The sequence below is a fragment of the Typopeltis vanoorti genome, chromosome 13 (genome assembly GCF_054136105.1).
Source record: "Typopeltis vanoorti isolate ZY-2024b chromosome 13, IOZ_Tvanoo_1.0, whole genome shotgun sequence".
NCBI lineage: Eukaryota > Metazoa > Arthropoda > Arachnida > Uropygi > Thelyphonidae > Typopeltis > Typopeltis vanoorti.
In genome coordinates, this window is record NC_143561.1 from 14,679,528 (window position 1) to 14,706,757 (window position 27,230).

Here is a 27,230-nt window from a genome sequence, read left to right on the forward strand (position 1 = left end):
ATTAATGTAACATACACAAATAACAAACAATACTAAGCCCAACCACGTGGGTGACACTAAAGTCCTATCTAGGTAGAGCGCCCTCTAAGGGCAGTAGTAGGTGGCCTGGAATGTAAGTAAGGTGGGAACTCTGGTGATGAGTGTTTCCCAAATCTTTGGAAGCTTAATGCAACTGTATTTATTGAGATTTGGTTGGTTTTTGAGAGCTGCTGCTTCTAAGAAAAGTCTTTCTTGAATTTGCTGTGGTGGTTTTCTTTGAGTGTTGTAAAAAATCCATTAAGCCTCCAACATGATGTCCTCACAGCACTTAAGCCTCTACACATGTAATGGTGTTGAAAGTTTTTATTTGGTTATAAGTTAAAGATGCCAAGAAATTATATTCTTGGTTTTACCCTTTATTCAAGTGTAGCAATACAGTTTGCACCTGAAGTAACTTCAACTAGGCTACTTTGTATGTAAAGGCTAATGACTTCCCATCAGTTGCCTTAGTATCCCATAATGTAAGGCACATCATTATGGGACATGTATAATACTATGCATTATGGGAAGGACCCTACCTAGACTGGTTTCAACCTCTGAGGTCTCATCAGTGAAGGCTCAACCTAGAAGATATACCAAGGTTGAAGTAATGCAGAAGTCATGAAGTTACTTGTTTAATTCATGTGCAACCTTTGTTTGCACATAATTACAAAGAATAATTTCTTGGCATATTTAATGTCTATATTAAAAAAAAATTCAGATGTATTTCTGATATAGTATTTTAGGAATTCAGATTACTTCAAATGGAGGGAGGGAAAATCCAGTAAAATAGATAACAGTTTCTCAATGTTTAAAACATAAAATAGAGAAATACTGCAGACAAATGTAAGACCAGTTTGATACCTGAACATCTAAAATATACTTTCTAAAGAAACTGCACACAAATGCAATCTGATAGGATCAGGAATGAAGAAATAGAGCATTTCAGCAAAATGCAAAAAAGAACATCTGAACAGAAAAATGGAAACCAGGTAAAGTATTATTTGAGCACAGAAACTGGAAAGATGGAATGCAATAAACATTGCTACAGGTTTCAAGACTTAAAAAAGGCACAAGAAGGAAACTCTAGTTTCTGTTCTGTTTGTTTAAATGTTAAATCTGTCAGATTTAACATTTAAACACAGATAAAACTTCTGAAAAGCGAAGTTAACAAATTTCTTCTGAACTGAATTCAACTGCAAATTTAACCCTTGACTGCTCACCCTTTTTAGACATCATTGCTCATCTGGGGTATGCTATCACCCCATGACATTTCTTCCCCCTCCACTATAGGTATTGCAATTGTGTTTAGATAGCCCAAGCTATTAACAGCTTTTACCTACTATGATATTTTGAAAGGAGAAAAAGGAAAGGAAAATAAAAAATAAAATATTATATAATTTAAAATTTTTACTGATATTTACCAAGTGTCATACTTTCTGACAAAAACAAAAAATAATATTTTAATTTCTCTTATGAAAATGTGTTAGGTTTCAGTTAAAATGTATATGAAGAAAAAATATCTTACAATACAAATGACAAACTTATTTACATAAAACAATGAGTGTCAAAAATTGATGTTTGCTTTGGTAATATTACACAAAAATAAAACATTTTTCTACCATGTGAATGATTTGTAGTTGGTAAATCCAATAAAAGTTTAAAATACATCAAAATCAGTTTATAAACTATGTAGAACGTTAATTCTTTCTAGCACATTCATCATAAATGTCTTTCCTGTGATCTGCACACACAAAAAATGTCACATACTTAACAATAGACTTTGGTTTTCCAATCTGTGGCTCATGGACAGATCACTCTAGCTTGCTTCTTCACTTTTGGTTCTGGAGGTTGCTCAGCCTCAGCAGGACCAGCACTGGTGTCTTCATTGCTTTGGATGTTCAGAACCTTCGTAAGTTCTCTAGACAGTGGCTGAGCCAGTCTCCTTTTCATGTGTGGTGTCGCAAGATTCAAGCCCAAATTCTTCAGGTATTGGCACCTAATCATCTTTTTCTTAGTTGCTGACTAGAGAATTATCTGCAAATAGATTCCTGCTTGATCCAGCATCCCATAAAAATAGTGCAGAGGCCATCTGTACAGTTTTGGGTAGTTGTGAGCCATCTGGTCAGAACTGTCAACACCATCTTTTGTGTTATAAAAAAAAGTATAACTTCTGGTTGCTTAGAGACCTCATCAACTTTGTCAGTGTGTATTGATAGAAATAGCTGTGGTGCCTAACACAAATTTAACACACATACACACACTAATGCTCACTGGGGTATGCTATCATCCCAACAGACACAACGACATACTTTATGAACTACTCACTCATTGACTGATGTGGAGAATGATTGTTGGTTAGAGTACAGGAGGGGTGAGGGAAGCGCTGTACACACCCACGACTAATGTGTAGAAGAAAATGGAGTCACCTGGGGTAACGTCATCCCAGGGAGCACTGCAGGGTTAAGGAAGTGGAGATTTTTTTTTTAGATAAGCAGAAATATTCCCAGTTTAATTTAATGGAAAGCTAAAGTAAATGAAACAAATACATTTATAAATATGAGGTTCATATGTGGTAGACCTAGCTGAAGATTCTAAAATGTTAACTGCTGGTCAATATTCAATCTTCTTATGACCAGCAGTTTGTTTCTAAATGGCCTTGCCAACTCCCTTTGGGGAATAAAAAAGCATCAGCAAATTTATATCTAGGAACACAAAACATTGTTAATTATATGACCAAATAGTTATCAATTCTGTTCATTTATGATGCAGCCCCAGGTCTTTCCCTAATATTTGCAAGGCCCACATTAAAATTTATTATGCAAATTATTAGATGACACCTTCAAGGAGTTCAAAGACTCATGGAAGGTAGGCACCTACTTTACAACTTTCCACCAGCTACAGCGAACAGCACCATCTACGCTAACGCCATCTACTGCCCACGACATCACTAGTATTTTCACAAACAATTACAAACATCCATGCCCATAGTAACATTTGAACTCGGCCTTTTGGCTGGAGCGGATACGCTAACCGCTCAACCACCAGGCTGGCATGGAGGCCCCCACATACCATGTTTAAATGCTTAAGTTATAAATCAAGCTCACCGTTAAATGAAATTAGTTCTATCATATGCTACCCTGACAAAGACTGATGAGACGTATCTTAAGTTTTTCAGTCAAAATTTGATGGCAAGATCCTCGGCTGATGCCCACTTCGTCAGCAACTTCTCTGACAGTTAGAGAACGATTTCCACGAATCACAGCACGAACTCTCTCGACATGGTCGTCATCTGTTGATGTGGAAGGTCGTCCAGGCCTGGGATCTTCACGGATCGACGTTCTGCCCTTTTTAAAACGTTTAAACCACTCATAGCACTGCGTTCGGCTCATACAGTCCTCCCCGTATGCTTGCTTAAGCAACTGAAATGTCTCTGTAAACTTTTTACCAAGTTTGCAGCAAAATTTCACACATACACGTTGTTCTTCAAGCTCTTTCATTGTCACAAATCCGACGAACAGCTTGTGCACATGCGTACTTCTGTGGATGTAAATCCTAACAGAACGGAGCGAATGGCAGTTTGTTTGCAAACCTACCGCTAGATGCGCTCAGTAGCGGCAGCGAGATCTGTACCCGCGTGCTAATTAAAAAGTTCGGTCTTTTTTTTTTGAACACACCTCATACACACGACAAAAGTTTAAAGCTATGGTTTTTATGACAAAGTCGGAAAAATATGAAACATGATTGCATTTATTATTATGTATGTCTGGGTGTGTTTTTTTTTTTTTTGATGAGCCAGTGATGTTCGGACGAGTAATGAAAAGAAGCCAAATTACATATTTGTGTAAAAAAAGCCAACTCCTTTTATTCCCTTATAGGGAGCAGGCGAGGCCTTTATAACATATCTAGCTTTTGGAGACTGAGTGGGCAGTTCAATCTCCACCAGTAACCAATCAAAGATGGCTGACCCATGTCTATCACTAATTATAGACAGCCATCGATGAAGAGGCTGGCAAACAAGTGCTGTCATCTTTTGGTACCTAGCCCTAACAGGATATGTTACTGTCTGAAATAATGTGGGTACTACGGTCGATTTTCTTGAGTTTACGGGACGAGAAACCGGACTTTCCGGGAGAAAAACTCGCTTGCCCGTACCAGAGATCGACTAACTCACAAATCGGTCGAAGAAAGGCTTAGAAAAAAGTTCCTCAGTCAGCGACTAGACTTCAACCCAAATCTAATTTCGAGAGACAATGCGCAGAGGACACAAGCGCCACTTCAACTGAGTTACACAGGCCTCATTTGTGTCTTCGTCTTCCATAAAATTTATTTTTCCGTAAGTGATTCCAAATATGAATGTGCCAAAGCAATGAAACATACATTAAATTTTATAAAATGTTTTGAAATAAAATTCAAAAATGGATAATTTTAAATGAGTACTTTGTTCAAAAAATTTATAAAAAATACTTTGGGGAATATTCAGTTTGGTCAAATTGCAGAATGAAGAAAGATTAAAAAAAGATTAATTCAGCAAGTCCATTGCACAGTTAAAGTGACGTTTGCACTCCTGAGCACTAGACTGTGACGAAACTGTTTCGTGAGTTCGATTCTAGCGCCAGCTAAAACTTTTCTGGCCTAGTTGGCCAGAAAAGTTAGCATATCCGCTCTCCAGCGGAAAGGCTGTGGGTTCGAATGCCTCCATGGGCTTGAATGTTCGATTGTCTGAAAATACTAGTGGCAAGCGGTATATGGAGTTGGTGTAGTTGTGGTTCAGTGTAGTTAGCGGAGAGAGTTGTAGAGTAGATGCCCTACCTCAATGAGTTTGAACTCCCTGGAGGTGTCTAAATAATAACATGTATTAGTATGCCTCTAATCATGTAACCACATGAAAATAAATACACCCACACACAAGTTTTCCAAAACTAACTAGAGAGCTTAAGAGAATATGATCTTTGGCATCAGAGTTGCCACAGCTAGTATTACTTAAGATACGGGCACTGTCGTGGCATCTGCATATTGACTTTGTTAGTAAAGGTTTTTATAATGAAATAAAGAATAAATTAAAGAGTAAAGGCTATGTGGGGATATCAAATTAAAACCAGTAAAGTTAAGGTTTTGCACTTTGGACCTAAAAAAATGTAGAGCTGCATATCATATTGCAGACATAACAGGTGGAGGAAGTGTGTGATCTTGATATAATGGTGGATAAAGAATTGAAGTTAAACATATTGCAAAAATAAACAGCACAAAGAAATGCCAGTATACTAATTAGAACACTGACAAGTAGAGATAAGGATGTGGTCATTCCGCTGTATGAAGCTTTTGATTAGATCGCATCTGGACCACTGGGCATCGATTTGGTCACCTGCGTTCCTAGGTGAGAAGCACGCTGTGGAATAGTTCAAAGGTGAATAACAAAATCAATATCAGGGTTGCGGAATACTAACTATGAAGACAGGCTGAGAGAATGTTGATTACAGATGCTAGTCAATAGGCAGAAGAGGGGCGATATGATTGAGACAAATTGTTAAGGGGTGCTTATGAAATAGATACCAAGGATATTTTCAAATGGTTGAAGGAGGGAAGGGGATAGAGACAGAGGTCATTCTTGGAAGTTGTATAAAACGTGTGGTGCTTAAGAGTGCAGCATGACTTTTTTTTGAATGGAGTAGTTGGTGAGAGGAATTTATTGCCAAAGATGCTTCAGTGGGTGCACAATAGAATGAACCAATATAAGACGAGGTATGATAAATCTGTTAGAATGCATCTTACTATTGCCTCCCACGATGAGGCTCGACTCCAGTGTTTTGTATAATACATGAAGAGTAGAGAGCCTAAATATATTCATTTGAGCATTGTAAAATGCTTATAATGCTCGTTATTCGAAACGAAGTTTTATTTATATATATCAGAAATCAGCTAACGCCTTTTACTCCCTTATAGGGAGTAAGGGAGGCCTTCAAACTATCTAGCTATTTGAGAGTGAGTGGGCAGTTCAATCTCCACCAGTAGCCTGTCAGAGATAGCTGGCCCACATCACTAATTATAGCCACACTAATGAAGAGACGAGCAAACAGGTGCTGCCATCTCTTGGTGCCTAACTAGCAGGATATGTTACTGTCTGAAATAATGAGGGTTCGACGGTCGTTTTTTGATTTTGTTTAGTTTACAGAAAGAAAAACCTGACTTTCCAGAAGAAACCAGCTTGCTGGCCAGAGATTGACCAGTTTGGCAAACGGTTGAAGATAGGCTTTAAAAAAAGTTCCTCCATAAAGGAACTTTTCTTAAAAACAGCAGCATAAAGTTTTAACTTATTTCTTCAAATAAAAAGATTAACAGAACTCACCATCTGTCCAAAAAGAAACCGAACTTTTCTAAAATATAACTGGTGGCACCACCTGTTTTATCTTTTTGTGTCGAAAGCAGCAATCTTCATTAGTGTTAAGTCAAACTGTTTATGAGATTTGTTTCATTAGAAGCCGAGTTAGTACCAAGAGTGACAGTGTGTTTTGATGAAAGGTCTGAAAATGAGATTAAAACAAAGGGCTGCAATTGACTTGTGTTAAAGTTGGTAAAAGTTTTACTGAAAAGCATCAAATGCATACGGTGATGAATGCTTATCCTGTACTGAAGTTCATTATTACAGGCAACTCCAAGGAGTCCTTAGATTCATCGAGGGAGGCCCTAAATATCATGTCCAGAACAACTATTCAGCATCCACACAGTATCTATCATACTTTGCCTTTAACTCACTCACAGTCATGGCACCCACAACAGACATTGGCAGCTTATTTCCACTCTCCAAGCAAAAAACCTAGTTCTAACATCTTTGGTAACCACTCTTACCCAGTTTCCATGGATGGCCCCTAGTTCTCCCACCTTCTGTAATTTGAATGTCTCAATCATACCACCACTCTTCTGCCTATCAACAAATTTCTGCAACCCACAAATTTTCAACCTGTTTTCATAAGGTTCATTCCATAGAACAGCTATCATCTTGGTAAATGATCTCTGGATCCTCTCTACCACCTCCCCATCAAGAAGAAACCCTGCCACCCAGATCTGGTTACAGTATTCAAGATTGGGTCTTATCAAGACTCGATAAAGAGGAACAATAACTTGCTTGTCTCTTTTCCTCAAAGTATTCTTCAGTAACCAAGTGATCTGATAAACTGATTTAGGCACATTACAAAATTTTGCAATGTGCCTCCTAAATTTCAACTCCCTGTCCACCAACACTCCCAAATCAATCTCCTGGAGTGCAGTTCCAGGAATGTGGCATACTGCTGCTATTCTTTTCACCCCATAATACATAACTTTGCACTTTATCACATTAAACTGGCATCAATTCTTCTTAGCCCAGTCTTCCAAATCATCCTGCAAAATTTTGACATGTGGAGTCACTATTGCTCTACCCAATTTTGCATCATCAGGCACAAAATGAACAGTTCCTTTCAGATCCTTTCCTATATCGTTAATGAACAAATTAAACAGCAGTGGTCCAAGAACAAAACTCTGCAGCACACCACTAGTCACAGGCCTTCTTTTGGACTACTCCTGAATGAACTACTCTCCGATATCTCTCCATCAACCACCCTATATCTATCCCCATATGCATAGTATATGGATTAGAATTCTATGTGGTATCCTGTCAAAGGCCTTAGCAAGGTCCAGCAGTATCACTTCTGCAGTTTTTCCCACTTAAGTAGGGTCACTGTTTGTGGTGAGTCTCCATCAAAACTTACCGTCTTGGGCTGTAGCCACATCCAAGTTCTTCATCATCCACCATCTCCCTCCATTCTCTTCTTTGGCCGTCTGCACTTCCTCTTCCCCTGCACATCTATCTGCATGACCTTTCTTCCCACATACTCTTCCTTCCTCCTCATCACATGACCAAACCGTCTCAGCCTTGCCTCCTAAGTTTGTAACTTTCACCATACCCCCTTACATAGTCAATTCTCAGATGATCCTTTCTGGTCACACCACACATCCACCTAAGCATCCATCTCTGCTACCTCAATCTTGAGGATGTTATTTTTCCTCAGGGCCACAGTTTCCAAAGCATACATCATAGCTGGTCTCACTACTGCCCTGTAAATTTTGCCTTGTAGATTGATCAGCACCCTCTTATCACATAGCACTCCAGCCATCTCTCTCCAGTTCCTCCATCCCACTTTCTTCTCAGCCTAATGTTTCATTGTTGAAACTAAGTATCTAAAGTCACTGCCCTTCCAGATGCGGAGATCTGTCACCTGGCTGCCATCCACTTTGCAACACATACTCAGTCTTCTTACTTTTGCTCAGTCTCATACCTCTCTTCCAGTACTTTCCAGTTTGGCTGCCACTTCTCTTGATTCTGCACACAGTATGGTGTCATCTGCATAGTCCATGGTGAGTCTTCTCTCACTTCCTCCATCACAATATCAAACAGGAACAGACTTAAGGCAGACCCTTGATGGAAGCCAACTGTCACTGGAAAACTTTGTCACTCCCAGGCAGGTTCGAACACTTGTCTTCACATTTCCGTACATCCCTGCACCAACCTGATATATTTCTTTGGTACCTTCTTCCTCAGACGTCTTGCCTTGGCACTATCACAGGATTTCTCCAGATCAATAAATACCAGATGTAGCTCCCGTTGCTTCTCTCGAAACTTTTCGATCATCTGTCGTTCCCCAGAGATAGTATCTGTGGCCATTCAACTAGGCATGAAGCTAAATTGCTTCTTTGCAATTTTCACCTCCTTCAGTCTTCCATCAAGAACCCTTTCTAGGATTTTCATTGTGTGGGACATCAACTTTATTCCTTTTCCTCGGGTGTATTTTCCTGTTGGCAAACTTTCATGAACAGGTCCCACAGCAGGTCAATTCCCTCTTCCCCCAGAGTCTTCCATGCCTCCACTGGAATTCTGTCTAGGCCCACCGATTTTTTATTCTTCATCCTCTTCATGGCCTCCTTCACTTCCACTCTACTGATGTTCTGCACCATTCCCCTCAGAAGGCTGCTCATCTTCTTTGTGAGTCCTTGCATTCTCCTCATTCAAAAGTCCCTCAAAGTATATTCTCCCTTTGTTTCTTATGTCCACATCCCTCCATAATATTATTCCTTCAGCATCTTTGATCTGCATAAGATACGATTTCCTTTGAAGCCTTATTTCTACATTTTGCCAATCGATAAATCTTTGTTTCTAATTGATCATAAAGATCTTGATATGCCATGGCCTTTGCAACAACGCTCTTGACTTCTCGCTTTTTCTCTGTATTCCTCCGTCCTCTTCCACCCTTACTCGTCCCACTTCTGCTTTGCCTTCCTCTTAGCCATATCACTGTAAACCCATTACTCTTATCCAGTTCAGTCATCACTGTGTTATAAAAGGTGAGCAAGTTACTGAGGCATGATCTACTCTTCACAAAATCATGCTGTCCTCAATACAGTATCCTATTATCATCTATCCATTCCTGTATTTTTTTTTCTTTACTACTTTCTCCAAACCTTGACAGCTACTCCTGATATGCTGATCGGTCGGTAATTTGCAACAGCAGTCTTGGAGCCTCCTTTACGAGTGGTTTAAGCGCTTTCAAAGTGGACTGAGGATGACCAATTTCAACGTGAGATGTCTGAGGATGACGAAAAGCCAGGACGTCCAAAAACTGGACTGGGCGAAGTTAAACTCCAAAAATTGCGTCATTTCAGAGAAAACCTGAAAAAGTCCATGAGATTGATTGAAGATGAATTGAGGATTCAAAAAGTAACTGTGCACAACATTTTGACCGCGAGTTTGGGCCTTCGTAAACTGACTTCTCGATTTGTTCCCCACAAGTTGACCGACGATCAAAAAATGTATCGAATTGAACACTGCAAGATCCGCATTAAAACCGCTTGTAAGGACTCAAACTTCCTTGAAACGATCGTTAGTGGTGACGAAACGTGGTTTTGAATATGAGCCCAAAACAAAGGGCCAGAGAGCTGAGTGGAGACCACCAAAAGAGGGGCATCCGAAAAAAAAAGTCGCTTGGAGAAGTCTAAAGTAAAAATGCTGATTTGTTTCTACGATTCAGAAGGCATTATCCACAAAATATATATATAAAAAAAAGAGGGTAAGAGAACAGAATCTTGTTAAACCCCAGTATCAGTTGAATGGCCAGAGGATAAGAAACCATTCACAGCATGCATCCAGACAAAGGCGGTAATCTGCAGAAGTCCTGAGACAACAAATGATGGTAGTTTGCTTAGTAAACCTTTGTGCCAGACCTGGTCAAAACCTTTGGAGATATCAAATGCAACCTTCTATAGATGGGTGATATGTGATTAGATCTCTTGTTGATCGGCAGCGATGGAACCCATACTGGTAGCTTCGTGGTAGTGCAGACTGGGAATTGAAGATTCTCTCTAGGACTGAAGTGAGTGAGATCGGGCGGTAGTTTTACGGCAGCGATTTGCCATTCTTTTTCAGAATGGGTTGAATATAGGCCGATTTCCAGGCTATGGTATATAAACAGGTAACACAGGATAGGAGTCAGTTCTGGTGCACAATCCTTCAGGACAGTTGAAGGAATGCCATGAAGATAAATTACTTCATCTTAAAAAGTAATTTATCTTCCAGCCAACTCTCGGAGAGCTACAGAGAAAAGTCGTCATTACCAGAGCGGATAAGGGTAATGCCACGGAATACAATCGAAAAACATATTTGAGATCGCGCTGCCTACACACTAAAGCACGATCCCACAAATACGCAAGTTAAAAAAAATATTAACTTAAAGTATCCTCCTCCTGGCAGCCAGACATTACAATAATACTCAAACCTTTTGGTTCTCGACCCAACCACGAATATGTGGTTTACCTAAAATCTACAAAGTGTCAAAGCAGCTGGTTAACGATTCCCCGCTCCTCACTGGACTCGCATCCTACATAAAAACTACTCATTTTAAAACCTTGATTGAAAATGTAACTTTAAATAATACAGATATATTGTTAAGCTTCAACATAACCTCACTGTTTACCAATATTCCTTTAAATGACACCTTAACGCTCTTACAAGATTTCCATTGTGTTATCTTTTCCTTTGCTATCAATTCTGGTTATTTCTCTTGGAAGAAAAAAAAAATAGAGGGAACAGCAATGGGTTTCCCCTCTCGCCAATTTTTACATGGAAAATTTTGAAAAACGAGCTATAGACTCGCCCCCACCCTCAAACCAATATGGCTAAGATATGTAGATGTGTTCTCTATTTGACCTCATGGCCCAGATACTCCTTCCTCAGTCACCTCAATGGCCTACATCCAAGAATCCAGTTTATGGTGGAAAAGGAAAATAACAGTCGACTCTTCCTAGACACTTTAGTAAGAAGCCTTCCTAATGGTAACCTTTCCTTCACTGTATACAGAACTCGCTCACGGGCAGATACATTCACAAACTCTCCCACCACCCCTTCTCGACAACAGCATTATTAAAACTAACCAATAGAGCCCACAACTTTGTTTCACTGGAACCACCCTTCAACCACATACACAACACCTTCCTCTCCAAGGACTACAGCGATTACAGAATTAAAAAATCCGTTCCTCCCCATCTCTTCGGAAGGATTTCAAAAATGCCATCTACATCTGTGGCACATCAGAAAAAAAAAGCAGGTCTAAAAAACAATACACAGTTCTCCACAGCTTTTTAAGCCCCACCAGAAACTTACTACCCTTATGTTCCAAAGATCAGCTCCCTCCTCTTAAAAGGGAAACAGTGTAAGAGAGAGCATAGAAATTAGTTTCCCTTAGTATACTCTCAGTGCGTAGAGTATACAAAGTATCCTGTTTCTGCAAGTTGGCTTACTTTCAGACAGGTAGATCAGCCACGCTCTATTTAGAACACAAATCGTACATCTGCAATCATGAAAATGGTCAATCCGGCCTTGCAGATCTTGTTTTGGATACGACTCACAGGATCTCCTGGAGAAAAAACCACCATGCTCCAACATAGTAAATTTAAAAAAAAAAAAATGGACTGGTTTTAGGATCTGTGGCAGCACTCAGAAATCAACCGAATTTAAATAAATACGGTTGCATAAAACTTCCCAAAATTTGGGAAACGTTATCAGAGGTCCCACTTGACATTCTAGGCCACCTATAGAGAAAACCACCTTGATAGGACTTTAGTCACCCAAGTGACTCACTATTTTTGAGCATGCGTTACAAGTTACTTGTAATCCAAGATGTCTCGGTGACAGACAAAATATTGGAAGCATTAAAATTAGTTTTTAATCTTTTCCTAGTGCTGTAAATATTCCATTAAACCTCCACCATGGAGCAACTGTCCTGGAACTTATTAATCGCTGTTATTAGCTTAGATGTGCTTGTCAGTGTCACAATCCACTTTCACGAGGCGTGGAAAGTTCGTTCCGTCCTTTTATGGGTCCGAAACGAACCATAAATCCGTAGTTTCAGAGATTCAAAGTTTGTTCCTGAAAAAAAGCTCCAAAGATTACCTACCTACTTTTTAGTTACTAACGAGTAATTACTTGCACTACTCGGGAAATGCTGAAAGTGGCCTAGAAATTCTGGCTCGAGTCCGTGAATAGAATCGAACCTTAAAGTTCCCGACGATTTAGATTCATGATGCCAGGTAAAGTTTGTAAGTGCTCCCCAAAATTACTATTAAATACGAATACAAAAGTCAAATTATACGATGAGTCCCTGAATCTGTGGAGGCCTCTTAATAAGACCAGATTTGAAAGATTAAGCGCATCATTGTCGGTATTGAATTTAATTCTTCCAATTATAAATGGAAGAGATACAGAAAATCGCTATCGAAATTGGATGCGATCGTTAGCTTACTAGAAAATCAAAATGAACGCCCAAAAGGAAGTGAATGAATATTAAATTATTTATTCTTTAAAAATTAAAGATGCTTGCCATAATATGTTAGAGCAATAAGTTATCGACGAACTTATCTTAGGCTTATTCTGTTGATTCTAGAATTCAACTAGTAAAAACTAGATTCGCACAAAATATTCATAAGCTAGGAACACCAAGTCGCGGAAGGTAATGTTCTTGTCTATGTCCACCACCTAATCACCGCACTAATCTACCAATGAAGCAGCAATATTTGGAGATAAATTCCATATTGGAATGATAGACGTAATTTCGTTTGTATACAGACCTCTACAAAATCTAGTTTTCTGCTTTGGATATGTAGTATACAACTCGTCTAACTGAGTATTATTATATTACTCGCCTGGAGAGAGAGAGAGAAACTCTCGCTTGAGTCTTTACGTAAGAATTAAATATTAAGAAGTTCAGAATTATCACGGTAGATCTCCCTGCAACATTTCACTTATTCTTGCCCTTCCTATTGTTCCATCTAAAAATACTTATCGAATAAATACAGTATTTTTAAAGCAAAGCGCCCTCCCTCGATAAGTCCTGCAAATCCTCGGACAACCAAAATACATTTAGGCTTCAATAATTCGTCTTTTCCCACTCCAAGAATTCAACTTAAATTTTATAACAAACCAAAATATTTTACTACTACACGTATATTTTCAATCTGTCTTAAAATACTTAAATGTTTCTGATCATATTGCAAGTGTTTTCCTTATACGAAGTTAAAATTTTATTGCTGCCGTTTTCGTTAGCTTGCAAATCATTCGGCATTACATACATGCGAATGATTTGCAAGGAATGCAAATATACTTTATGTTGACTTCGAGTAAAAAAAAAATTCCCTCTAACAAATCTCTCGATACACATACAGATTTGCCAAAAGCTGAGGCTTTTGGAAAATCAGTAGACTGCCTATATCATGTAGTTGTAGATGTGATGTTTTGCGTGTTGTACGAACAACCTTGAAGGACAAACATTATCTTATCATTTAGGAAGAACATCAAGTAGGTCAATGTTCCTTTTCTAGTAAAATTGTTTAACTAGAATATTAGGAATAGAAAGGCGGCAGTATACGCTAATAAAAACATTGTTTTCAAATTAGATAGTGTAAGAAGTCTATAATGGGTAATGAAATATGCGTCAAATTAATTGAAAATATTAAATTGCGTGCGTTTCTCAGTTTCATTAGTTGTGATATTGAACAGAAAGTTTGAAACTTATAATTCATGGTATTTCAGTTAAACTGTTAACAATGGCTTAAACGTCTTCATAATGACTCCGAAGCGTAATTGGAAGAACAGCGGAACATTTCGCCCTTCGATTGGAAAAGGCCTCTACTCGATTCTCGTCATGAGGGAAATCCTTGTATAGGCTTTTTCAATTTAAAACGAGTTATCCGATCTTCAAACGGGAGGTAGCAAGATTTTTTACTCCAGTAAACTGTTTCATCCTACGTGCCGGCCTTCAGAACACACGCAATTTACAGACAAAATACTGTTGATGGGCGGTAGATGGCATTAGTGTCGTAGGAGTATTAAGAAGTAGAAATGAGATGTATTTAGCGAAGTAGAGTAAAGTGCCCTCCGCGATGTCACAGAAGACTTAAGTTCAGCAGGTTCTGAAACTGTTACTTGAAACCGAATCCCGTACAGGACGCAAGGACTATAACTTTCGCAGCTGAAGGCAGGTTAGCCGGTCTCATAAAGGTGAAGGGTTTTCCTTCCCAGAAAAGTTTTTCATGGAAGGACTTTTAATCAATATTTAACTATAGGTTAAGATATGGATGGTTGCGTGATCGTTGAAGAGATTGTGTGGATAGTTTGTCTCCCGCAATGATTCTGACTCCATGGAGATATTCGTATAATAATCACAATAGAGTTAACGAATACTGCATGTCGGTTGATTCAAAGCAGCGTCATGTCGATACAATCGTCGTAAGAGCGAATGCAGCGAGCATTGGTCATAAATGATCAGCGTCGTAAAGCCAAGCATCGTACGGGGGGGGAGGGGGCGGAGGAATATTACTGCATTAGTTTTTCTAAAGTCCATCTACTCAACTTAACGTTGTTAATGTTTTTACCGAATCAGATAGCTGCATTTGTTCGCAATAAGTTAACTCGCGCTTCCCTATCCATTTTTCCAGTATTTTAAAATTATCCCTTGAAAAACTGAAGTCACCTCTCATAGAAGCTAAGTGATGAATCCATAAAAGAAACTAGATATATGTGAACAGATTATACAAATATTTCGATTTAAAAAGATGTTTAAATCATCTATAACAAAAGGGAAATTCAAAAAACAACGTAGACGCATGGAAAATGGCCTTTTTCATATGCAATACCGTCGCAAAAACGCCGGGTAAATATACCTATTGGGATCAGATATAGCTGTAATTATTTTTAAAAAAATAGATAATTTCTCAGGTTTCAGGCATACAAATCCAGTGGGGATCGAAGTTGAAGTTATAGGACTGGTGTTCAGAAATGCTTTAACTTACGGATCGACGTGTTTGACCGAATAACCTGCAATGGCATGGAATTGAACAATATTCGGGTAGCAGCAAAGGTTGTATTTAATTTGGAGACAGCTACGAAAAGTTGACTTGACTGACAGGTTCAAATATAGCCGAAATACAGTTTTCTACGTATAGGGAAAAACACGTTCAAAAGCACCTCTGATGTGTGCAATAAAGATTCTGAGTCTTTTCTTGTGGAAGCAGAAGGAAAAAATGCCGATTAATTTTTGGGTTGTAACTATTGAAAGAGGTGATTTCTTTGAAATCTCACTGAAGAATAAACATGGTGTTTAGTGCTAGTATAAAGAGTCCAAATTTCTGCAAGGTAGCATGCCGATGTATGATAAATATACCGCTTGGAGAAGGATGGTTTGCGGTAGACTAGTTTTTTTTTTTTTTTTTGTAGGAAGATATTTAGTCAAGATTGCAAATATCGTCTATGTAATGAAGCCTAAACAAGAGTTTTAGATCAAAAGTAGGTTTTTTTTCTTTACTTTCGGAATAAAGATATCCCAAAACGAAATGGAGAAATCAGGGAGCACAATGCAGTTCCATCAATCTGTTAACTAAGCGTTCCATTCCATCAGAAATTTTCGGAGTTCCCATCTGAATTAGGTCCAATATGATGTGCGATAGAAATCGCGATAATGTTCCAAGGCATTTAGTAAAACGTTAGTGAAGAATGTCAAACTGATGATTAAATCGGAAGTAGTTTCAAATCTAATTTTAGAAATAAAAATTTAAAGTAATTTTTATATAAGAGAATGGTCAGTAGAGTGCGAAATTTGGAACTATCAAGACTAAGTCAGTGGCCGAGGATATCCACACTAGGGAAATTAAAAACACCATAAATTCTACTTGCATGATAGGTTGTAAGCTTTCAGCAGCGGATCGAGTGAGAGTTATCTAGAAATTTTAAAAAGGTAAAAAAGATGAAATCTAAACTCATCTCTTATCTTGTTTGTACTCGGGGATAAAGTGAAGCAACACTGTTTGTTTAGACATGTGCATATTGTTCTGTTTAGTCATTCAACGGCAGACAGTATTGCTTCACTTTATCGAAGTACAAACAGGATAAGGAAAATTAAGGATAAAAAATTGAAACCAGTCGTTATTATCCGATCAGCTTTTCCAACACTGAACACCTGCTCAATAAGAAGATTATAACCAGAATGAAGACGTAATAGTAAAAAAACCGCAAGAGGGATGATTAAGTCCTAATTCTCTCATATACAGCTTTAAAATCCATATTTCAAATCTCAATAGGAACTGATAACGAAATTTTATGAATATTTTGATATCTTCTCTGGAATTCGTAGCCACTTTACCCTCCCCTAATGAGGGAAAATGGGAGAGGGGAACAAAACTTCAAGAAGTACCTGCAGAGAATAAGGTCTTGCGAATGAAACAGATGCAACCATTTTGTGAAATTTATGAAATAATTTGCGTAGAGCCAAATGATTTAATAAACAGAATTTCGGTCCTTTTCATGACCATTCAAATGCACTAAGTTCATCCCACAATGTAGAATATTAAATTGCAGGAGACCATCTATAAAAACTATTAGAATGCCAAGTTTATAGAATTCAGTGTTCATGTGGCTTATGAACAGATTGGTCGGTATTCACAGATTCTCTTAGAATATTAAGATAATATTCTAGGTAAGTCTAATAAATCTATTAGCCCAGTGTCCGAGCCGCTGGTAGCCCATACAGCGCCTTTGCGCAAATTAGAAGGCGCTCTTCAAATAAGATAATTTCTCAATAAAAATACCAATATTAATGATTTTAAAAATTCGAATTTTCTATTTAACTGTCACCAAGACAATTTGTTAGTTACGTCTTACTGAATTGAAATTCGACTTCCTATAGAAAATGTTCGCTAGATTTCACAATCTAAAGACCGTTTCTATAGAATGTGAAATCGAACTTTATGCGACCGACATTGCAAAGTCGAATATCATTAAAAAATTATCCCGTAAATTTTTGCAATGAGAGACTAGTTGTGGAAACGATTTATGGTTCATCGATATCGCATGACAATGTTCAATTTTGGACTAAATATTTACAGTTGCAGCAATTCACTTTCATCTTAATTCTTTCAAGAACACATTTAGAACAGTGCTTCAAACTTTCCTGATCGCAGCCATCTTAGAGTATGACTTAGTGGCCCACAGTTCCTTGCACATCTTTTATCAATAGGTCATTTTACCATAGGACAGCATATGTGGCTCGCCTCTTAAGAGCAAAGTTGTGTGTAGTTGATAAGTACACAATCTCAGCATTTCAGCGAAAAATTAGGATATGATTTTTCGACGCATTTCTCAGTGCATTGGCGACAGAGTGGCCGATTTTTGTACTATTATACGCCGTGTATGCAGATATTAAGCATATTGAAATTATGTAAAATAATTTATAGTATTTTAATATATCTATTAATTTTCTCACGACACACTCCTAAAAGATCATTGTACCTTTCTAGTTGTATTTTTAGTGGCATGTCGAATACGTGATTGGAAAATTGAGATGGTTTGAAATTCGTTTTTGGTAAAGGTTTAATACATTGTTTTATTAAGCTAGTTGTCGAGTTCTTTGACGATAAAAAAAATTCGCTGGTATCAAGAAATTTTTGCTGCATCGTTCGCTAAAAGTTAATGTGCAGAGCAAGAAATAGCTGGCCTAAGATTTTCCACAGAGTATAGTATTATGTATCGCTGGTTTCCCAAACTTTTGTTTAGATTCAAGTTTTTGTAAGTGGACTACTAGAGATGCGTAGAAACCCTTTTCTAATCGCGTTTTTTTTTTTTTTTTTGCTGGAAAACTCCCGCTGCAGAATGTTCACATAGTGATTGGTATTTTTTGACATCTGTCACAATCTGTGCGTCATGTAACAGAGATAATCTATGTTACATGACGCACAGATTGTACATGAAATAATTGAGCGATTTACTATCTCTAACCTTATTCTTCTATAATTTAAATTGTTTGGTTTTATATTTCATTCCCTACATAATGTGCAATGTTTGGTTTCATTGTAATCGGCCACAATGTTATAAAATTTTGTACTAGTGAAGGAAGAAAATTCATTATCATGTTTGAAATTTCTTGAGCGATTATCTGTATGCGACTGGTTGTCAAAAACCGAATCATTTATCACGGGTTCACGGCAATCAGTTGCTTATTATCATATTGTCTGTTCAGGTGGTTAGTTAACTTTTTTTTTCCTTAAAATTAGATTTGTTTTTGAACACTTGCTACGGTTGACATGCATTTCATACTTACAATGCATGTGAAAGTGTTGTTAATGTATAGCAATTTATTCTTCAGTTGCTTTCTTTTTTTAATCAATTCCTGAAGAGTCTGCAATACAGACTTCTTGGGGTAAGATAAAGACCCCAAGATCTATTGCTTCCCCCCACCCACCATTTAGAAGATATACTGGAATTCCCAGGGATTTGAATAAAGTGAATATGTGGGTAGACAAGTGGGGATGTCGATTTAAAATCAGTAAATGCAAGACTTTGCACTTTGGACCTCAAAAAAGTAGAGCTGCGTATCATATTGCAGTCGTATTACAGGAGGTGGAGGAAGCGTGTGATCTTGGTATAATGATGGATAAAGAATTGAAATTCAAAGGTCATTAAAAATATGACAGCACAAAGAAATGCCAGTATACTAATTAGAACAATGATAAGTAGAGATAAGGATGTGGTCATTCCGCTGTACAAGGCTTTGATTAGACCACATCTGGACTACTGCGCATCGATTTGGTCACCTGTGTTCCTAGGTGAGAAGCAAGCTGTGGAAAAGTTCAGAGGCTAATAACGAAAGAAATATCAGCGTTGTGGAATACTGAGTATGAAGACAGGCTGAGAGAATGGATTACAGACTACTCAATAGGCAGAAGGCCGATGAGACAAATTGCTAACGGCTGCTTATCAAATAGATACCGAGGATATTTTTCAAAGGGTTGCAGGAGGGAAGGGGATAGAGACAGATCATTTTTGGAAGTTGTATAAAGGTGTGGTGCGAAAAGAGTGCGGCATGACTTTGAGTCATGCCGCACTCTTAGCTAAGTGGAATTAATTGCCAAATGACATGGTGAATGAGGAAACATTGAACCAATTTAAGATGAGGTATGATGAACATTTTCTGTTAGAATGCATCTTACTATAGCCCTCCTTGATGAATCTCGACTCCAGGATTTGTATAATAAGTTTCCAAACACTTCATGAACATACTTCCTTCTGAAAAGGAAAAAACTTTCGTTCTCAAAGTAAATAATTTTCGACAAGAGTGCCATTGTTTATTATTCAAATTAAACGGAGGATTTTAACCTTGGAAGTTAACATGGAGCTACGCGAATTCTCATCCTGTTCAGTAACATTTGTATATGTGCTGAAAATAGCGCTGAAGATTTTCACATTCCACTTATTTTCTCCAAAAATTTATTCAAGTAATCAAGATAAATTTTAATTTCCTTCTTTAAAGGATTTCTGATCGTGATTTTTTTTCCCTTTCCCTTTTCGATAGCAGGAAACAAATATGTATAAAAAGTCAAAATTTTAATAGCAGTTATTCTAACAAAATTCCCATAAACAATTAATATAATTAGCAGATCAATACGTAGCAATTTAATTTGTATTCATTTACACTTATTACATAGTAATTCTTACCATGATGAAAGTACTTGTAAATATAAATTGGGAACTCGGCAATATTTCGGTTCAGTAAACACCCGGCAAGTGATCAACTGCCGTATAAAACTGCAAGTTGATCCACTGTAATGATATTCACTGAACAGTACATCGAAAAATTAAAAGTACGATTATTGAATTTTTAGTCAAGATCGATATAGTTTTGCTTTTACTTCCTTCGGAAGTAAAAGCAAAAACTATATCGATCTTGACAGAACAATTCCACTTCCGTTTTTCGAAAAATTGAAATAAGATTCAAAAATAAAAATATGACTGAGAACGATTTCCCCTTATGTGCAGGGCATTTCATGCACAACCTGAGCACAGCGGCCAAGACAAGTGTTTCCCAAAGTGATACACGTATCCCGAGGGATAAGCGGAAGGTCTTCAGTGGACCAAGGCACTTAAAAAATATAAAAATTTAAGTTGTATTGCCCCAGACAATACAAAAAAAATAAATTTAAATAAAAAGGTGACGGACACAAAGATTATAGGCGTGCGAAATAACAATTTGGCATTTCTTTAACTTTTCATATAAATCAATGGTTAAAAAGGATGTCTTTAACCAGTTCATAATTGGTTTCTGATTTACGTATATTGGATTCGTAAACCGAAAAATATAGTTAATGAATGGTTTCAAGCGTTTGTAATTTTAGTTACAATGCTTTATATTTCATTCGACATGAATAATTATAACTTCTCCAAAGCTGCCTTTACCTGAGACAGGATATACTGGTGCTGAAAGTTCGGGAAACACTGTGCTAGACATAATTCATTGGTGAATGAAACTCTGGTCTAACACAGAAGTATGTTAGAAAGCTAACAACATCAGTTGAGCCTTGAAAATGAAAGGTTATCCCAGGGTCGTCGTAACCCGCTAATCAACTAAGCCAATGCCAAAGAGTAATAAGTCCGAAAGGCAGCAAAAAACTGGCAAAGTTTTTTCATCCTCAAGTTTAATTTTACATATTTCCTTGAATTTAGAGGCAGCATATACCCTAACAGATGTCCTGAGCTATCCCAATCCTGAGTTATCCTTGGCAATTCTCGCTTGTGCAATAATTGTTAATCTTTCCATGAATTTGAATTAGTTTATAGATGAGTTCTGTCATTAATATCAGGCATTATGTGCATTGAAAAGTCACGAAACGCTGTTGAAAATGTCATTAAATTTGTGTACGTCAGTTATTTTTCAGACTTTTCATTTATGTCAATTTTCCGTAGCATTGTCAAAAGGTGTTTTTTCATGGAGTCAGAAGACTCAGCCAGTACTAAAACAGGTAGCCTGTGTGGTCGGTTGAGTAGTGAGCATACTCGCTTCCCTATATTCACAGGCGGCGTGTTCAAATTCCACCAAGGCATGGATGTTGTAGGAATGTCTTCAGGTGGAAGATGAATTTCATCTCCCACCTAAAGAGACCACTTTTTATTTGAAACCATGGTTTGAAAAAGTTGAATGTTTGGTCTCTAGAACAGGGTTTTCGGATTAACCAACCTTTAAAATGCAGAGAAGAGATTATTATGGGCAACTCCAAGGAGTCCTTACTCATCGAGGGAGACCCTAAACATATCAAGAAAAACTATTTGGCATTCGCACAGTATTTATCATACTTTGCTTTAAACTCATTCACAGTCATGACACCCACAAACTCTGGCAGCTTATTCCACTCATTCACTACTCTCGAAGTAAAAACTTAGTTGTAACACCCTTGCTCATCTTCCATGGATGAGCCTAGTTCTCCCATCAGACTTGTTCTGAAAAATTTCCTCTGAATTAATCATATAAAACCCTTCAGTAATTTGGATGTCTCAATCATATCCCCTTTTCTACCTATCAACCAATTTCTCTAACCCACAGATCTTCAACCTGTTCTCGTAAGGTTCATTCCATAGACCAGCTATCATCTTGGTCGCCCGCCTCCGAATCCCCTCTACCTCCTCCCCATCAAGAAGAAACCCAGGGGCCCAGATCTGGGCACAGTCAAGATCTTTTATCAAGATATGATAAAAAGATTTAAATTACTAAGGATTTTATGATTGATACAGGGAAAAATATTTCAACCGTTGGCTAGTGATGGAAGAACAAGATCATCCCTGGAAATTAATTGTGGTTAACAAGGATGTGAGGACTACCTTTTTGTTGAAGTGGTGAACGATTGAAATGCGTTGCCCGACTCAATTGAGTCAGGCAACGTCTGTCAATGAGTTGAAGAAAATATATGATAGATTGTGTGGATAGTTTGGGTCTCCTGCCATGAGTTTTTGGAATCCATGGAGGTGCTCAATAATTTGCGTTTTTTTTTTTTTAATCTTCCAATATGGAACTGAATTTACAGATTATTCTAATTAAGGTTCTAGTCTGCACAGAAAATTTCGATCATATTGAAACATTTTGCTTCTGGTTTGCTTTTTATCACACGAATAATCTTAAACATAAGATCTTGAGTTCTTAAATGCAGTGTGAATTATGCGATATCGGACTGAAATGATTATAAAACCAAAACATTTGACTTCTGTTTAATCAGAAATTGCAGATTACTTGTATTCAAAAACAAAACGAGTTCAGGCTATATACGAGTTATTAGATAGTGTTATTTCCTTTTTGAAAAATCGAAAAGTTCACTTATCGAAAATTCACAAATGATTTACTTTTTTCTTGGTTTAGGATGCATTCCAATTTCAAAAAGAGATAATCTACGGATGTAAAAACACTTTAGTATATCGTACATTCTTTGGGTTGCCAGTACTATGCAACACAGATCATTGCTCTGCTGTGTACATTGTAAAAAACGAATTAACGTACAAAATATTGCTTATCACGACTTATTTTTATACAAAAAGGGCCTACTAAGGCAGTAATGAATTTAGGCTTAAAGTTCATGAATAAAGGCTCATATTAGAAATGCACTGTAATCAAATGTTAAAAGTCGAACACAAGTATAAACGATTTTTCATGAATAGATTATTGAAAGGTGAGAGTTCAAACCGGAATTTGAAACCCTTGATACTTTGAAATAAATACTCACCACTTTAGTTATATTAAGCCAGTTCCATTTGTTGGGAGGAGCATCGCTGGATGCTATCTTTTTGAACTTCCATGGTGCAAGAATCCAGAGAACAATACAGGGAACATACACAAGGAGAGTCTGTTGAAAGCATGGTGTGAAGTCTGGAAGGGAAGAGTTCGAGTGTAGATTACTCCAGCTGCCGTCCTATAAAACGAATTGGATTGTTGTCCAATATGTACTGGAAACAAGAGACAGTGTTTCGATAAACAATACAATGTTAAGGTTCAGTCATAAGTGTAATGAGAGGATATGCTTTATGGGGAGTTTATGATGCACTGGAAAAGCATTTAAAGGGATGATTGAACTCTGGAGGAGAAGTATACCATATTTTTATGCCGTTCTCAAAACAGTTCCACTTTGACGAAGAGACACTGGAGTCAAATAGGTCCTCAGTAATTTGCAGTGCTGGAAACAGCGTTGCCAGTGCTTTGAGTTACAAAAACCTGTACAATAAATGTACTTGAATAACATGAACAAAATTATTAAATTGGGAGAGCAATTAAAAATAACCAAATAGTTAGAATTTGTTTATGTAGAACATAGTTGCACATCACCAACACCTATTATGAAGAAAAAATTGACATTAAACCACTCGATGCTTTACTTTCGTGGATATTTTTCATTTTTGTTCGTCAACATCGTTTGAAAGATCTAGATTAGTCTATGAAGCGAAACGGTATCGTAAATGTTAATATCTTAATCACATATCCTCACCAATTACTTTGGCATTACTCAGAAATCTATGATGTACGGATTTATGTCACTAATTTAATTTGCATTCAGAAAACAACTTCAGAAAAGTAACCATAAATGATTTTTATGACAAAGTTTGATATTTTTATAACAAATCTTCCCTACACAGTGGTCAGAGGTGAGGTCGCATAACGCTAGAATTTTGTGCATCTATTTTGTTTGAAACTTGGGAAATTATTACAATGAAGAATTCCATATGAGAATTGCTCTAGTTTAAGAAGTAACGTGTTCTGAGCAAAATACTGAAAAAAGCGTTTCCAATAGAAAATACCATTCAAAATTTAAAAATCAGCCAAATTTATTTTATTCCCATATAGGCGAGGCCTTTATACCCTATCTAGCTTTTGAAGACTGAGTGGGCAGTTCAATCTCCACCGGTAGCCAATCATAAATTGTTGACTCATGTCTATCACTAATTATAGCAGCCACCAATGAAGAGGCTGGAAAACAAATGCTGCCTTTCTTGGTGCCTAACCCTAACAAGATATGTTACTGTCTGAAATAATGTGGGTACTACGGTCGATTTTTTTAAGTTTACAGGATTAAAAACCCGAGTTTCGGAGAGGAAAACCTGCTTGCCTGTGCCAGAGATCGACTAACTCGGGAATCGGGCGAAGAAAGGCTTAGAAAAAGTTCCTCCAGTCGGTGACTAGACTTGAACTTAAGTCCAACTTCGGGCGACCAAGCACAGAGGACACAAGCACCACTTCCACCGAGCTACACAGGCAATCGTAATAGTATTCTAATACTTAGCCTAAAGGAAACAGAAGATAACGAAACAAGATTTTTTTCAGTATCAACATTCTAAGACCCATTAACACTCAGTGGCAATACATAACAGCAATTCAATGCAACTTTGTTGCAAAGTAACTTAACACAATAAACGTGCGATTTCTCCAATTCCACAAACGGTGGAAATGGGCCGCAGTGCACTAGGCTCCAAGTTTGGAAAGGGTTAGCGAGACGAACAAGTACTTAGTACTACACCGCTGATTACCACACGATGTACGTTTCTGCTCGTATCAATATTAGCCTATCAGACACATCCATACTACTGAGTAAAAAACGCAGATTTGGTACTGACCGGTTCGGTTTATTCTTGAAACGGTTTTTGAAAACTGAACTGATGTCACTCCAACTCAATATGCAAATAAGCGATGTCATATGCTGGAGGAAAAATATTAAATCAGTTATTAAGAATAAGGCATTGTATTCAGTTTTGATGTACGATTAGGTCTGTTTGCCATGAACCAAAAAACATTACAAGCAACTTTCGGGATACAGAAAGTTACCATTTACAACCGCGACAGTATGAATGCAACTAATCCCAAATAAAATTATTCCCTACCAAATAAGAGTAATAAAAGCTGCCTACTTCAAAGGGGGGAAAAAATGGGTATCTCGAGCAGCAATCGTAGGGTTGTATTGATCCACTAATTTTATTATTTTTTTTAAATGTGAAAATACTAAACTGTTTCCACTAGAAAATGTTATGGAAAAGCCTTTCCCACGGTTTAAATTAATTTAACAGATTTGGTGGTTGAGCAAAACAGAAGTAATACCTTTGACCCTTCGAGACTTTAACTGACTTAAATTGTCAAAGTACTGATACCAGAAAGGAATACCATCTTTCATAATGCAACTAGAAAAAGAATCATCTTGACCATCTCTCTACTTTCACAGAAGCAGATACGCTTCTGTGGAAAAGCCATTATAAAGGGAAACCCTGCAGAAGAACTCAGGTGGGCCAAAACAAGACATCATTGAGCCCATCGAAACAAGGTGGGAGACAAATTACATCTTTCATATCTCATTATTTTAGTGATATGGATATGAATTTCGCATTTTTTAAAGCAAGCTATAACTTTTCAAAAAAGGCACTTACCAACAAGGATGTATTACAGAATTCGATAATAGTCATCTTTCGCTGAATTCCACGAACAACTAATTACTCAGCAGACTGCTGAAATAAATCAGTGAAAAGAGCTTTCAAAAAAACAACTCAAATTATATGTATACATAAATTGAACTTAGATAATACTAGCAAATAAAGTAATAATCTGTCTTCTCGCTACTCATCATGACATCACAACTGAAAGTTACAGAAGCATCTTATCAATTGTCGATAAGATACGTAATGTTTGAATAATAATTCCACGTGATTTGATATAAAAGATCATTTGTACCGAATAGTTGTAGAAACGTGATCAGTTTTAACAACCCAGAATTATTAACATTCTGATTATTGCATATAGTTGCAAAGCAATAAAATTATTCAAACTCAGTGAATCAGTTTGTGCGGATCTTTTAATATAAATTAGTTTTCATTCTAGGCAGCGTACAATTCGTGATTCATCTGATTTTATATATCATCAAAATCTAATCAGGGCTGCCAACCACACATTTGTACAAGGAAAAAAATTAGATAAGGCATTAAAATGTTGCACCTGTTAAAGTAGTCTGTCAAATACTAATCATCCGTGGGTAGTATTTGAAAGTTAAATACTAAACGAAACTAAAAACGTCTGAAATCTAGAAAGACTTTCTGGTCCATGGATGAATTCTTCAGCTACCCTGCCATCAACACCTGATATGTAGAGAGAATACTGGTCCAACCATCTTGCAACAAACGGCTTACTGGTAGCAGATCCCAGTAAGTAATTAATCCTGCTGCAGATAAATTTCCTCCAAACATACTATACCTTTAATTAAAATGGTCTTGTCAATTTTTGGGAACAGAAGTACAAAGTTTCAGGAGCATTAATTTTATTCGATAAAACTGATATCGTTTCTAATTGCGAACATCATATCAGTTCGCGTAAAAAAAAAAATAACTGCAGTACAAGATGTTTCGAATGACGTCATTTATCACCGATTTTACTAAGCTCAACTAGCATTTGAAACTTTAGTATTTCATCAATAAAACATTTTCAATAAATTGTGCAACTAATTGTAGTTTTAAGAATTATGTACCATGACAGTAGTGTTGACGTAAGTTGTGTAGTAGCGTTCAAATATTTTTATGGGCTTTATAAAAGCGATGCTTTTAAGCATGCATTGCTTTGCGTTTGTTTCGTTTTCATCTTTACTTTTAGATTATCACCATTATGAAAAGCGAAAGCTTGCTTTAAATCCTGGACTATGAAAGGGAAGATTGTATTCTGTAGTAGCTCACGATTAACACGTGAATTGGATGCAAGTTAGAGGCTAATTTGAAGTCAACTATTTTAAACTGTGCGGACGATTCATTGTTTAAAGTGCAGCTTTCCTCGGAAAGCTAATGTTTTCAAATGGCTGGAAAAAACTAT

The 27,230-nt window shown here is 37.2% G+C and overlaps 1 protein-coding gene across 3 annotated transcripts in view; it reads right to left on the reverse strand.

Annotated features, from left to right (window-relative positions):
* LOC150099944 (multidrug resistance-associated protein 1-like) overlaps positions 1 to 27,230 on the reverse strand; it is a 491,400-nt gene that overhangs the window by 439,700 nt on the left and 24,470 nt on the right. For 2 of the 3 annotated variants that reach the window (XM_090403119.1, XM_090403117.1), the window contains exons 2-3: positions 25,808 to 25,885; positions 23,128 to 23,313 (exon numbers count right to left, since the gene is read on the reverse strand). In XM_090403119.1, the coding sequence (XP_090259245.1) occupies positions 23,128 to 23,313; positions 25,808 to 25,843 (222 nt within the window). In that variant the 5' untranslated portion in view covers positions 25,844 to 25,885. Of the gene's footprint in view, positions 1 to 23,127; positions 23,314 to 25,807; positions 25,935 to 27,230 lie in introns of those variants that run through there. The other variant, XM_090403118.1, reaches the window with a different exon arrangement.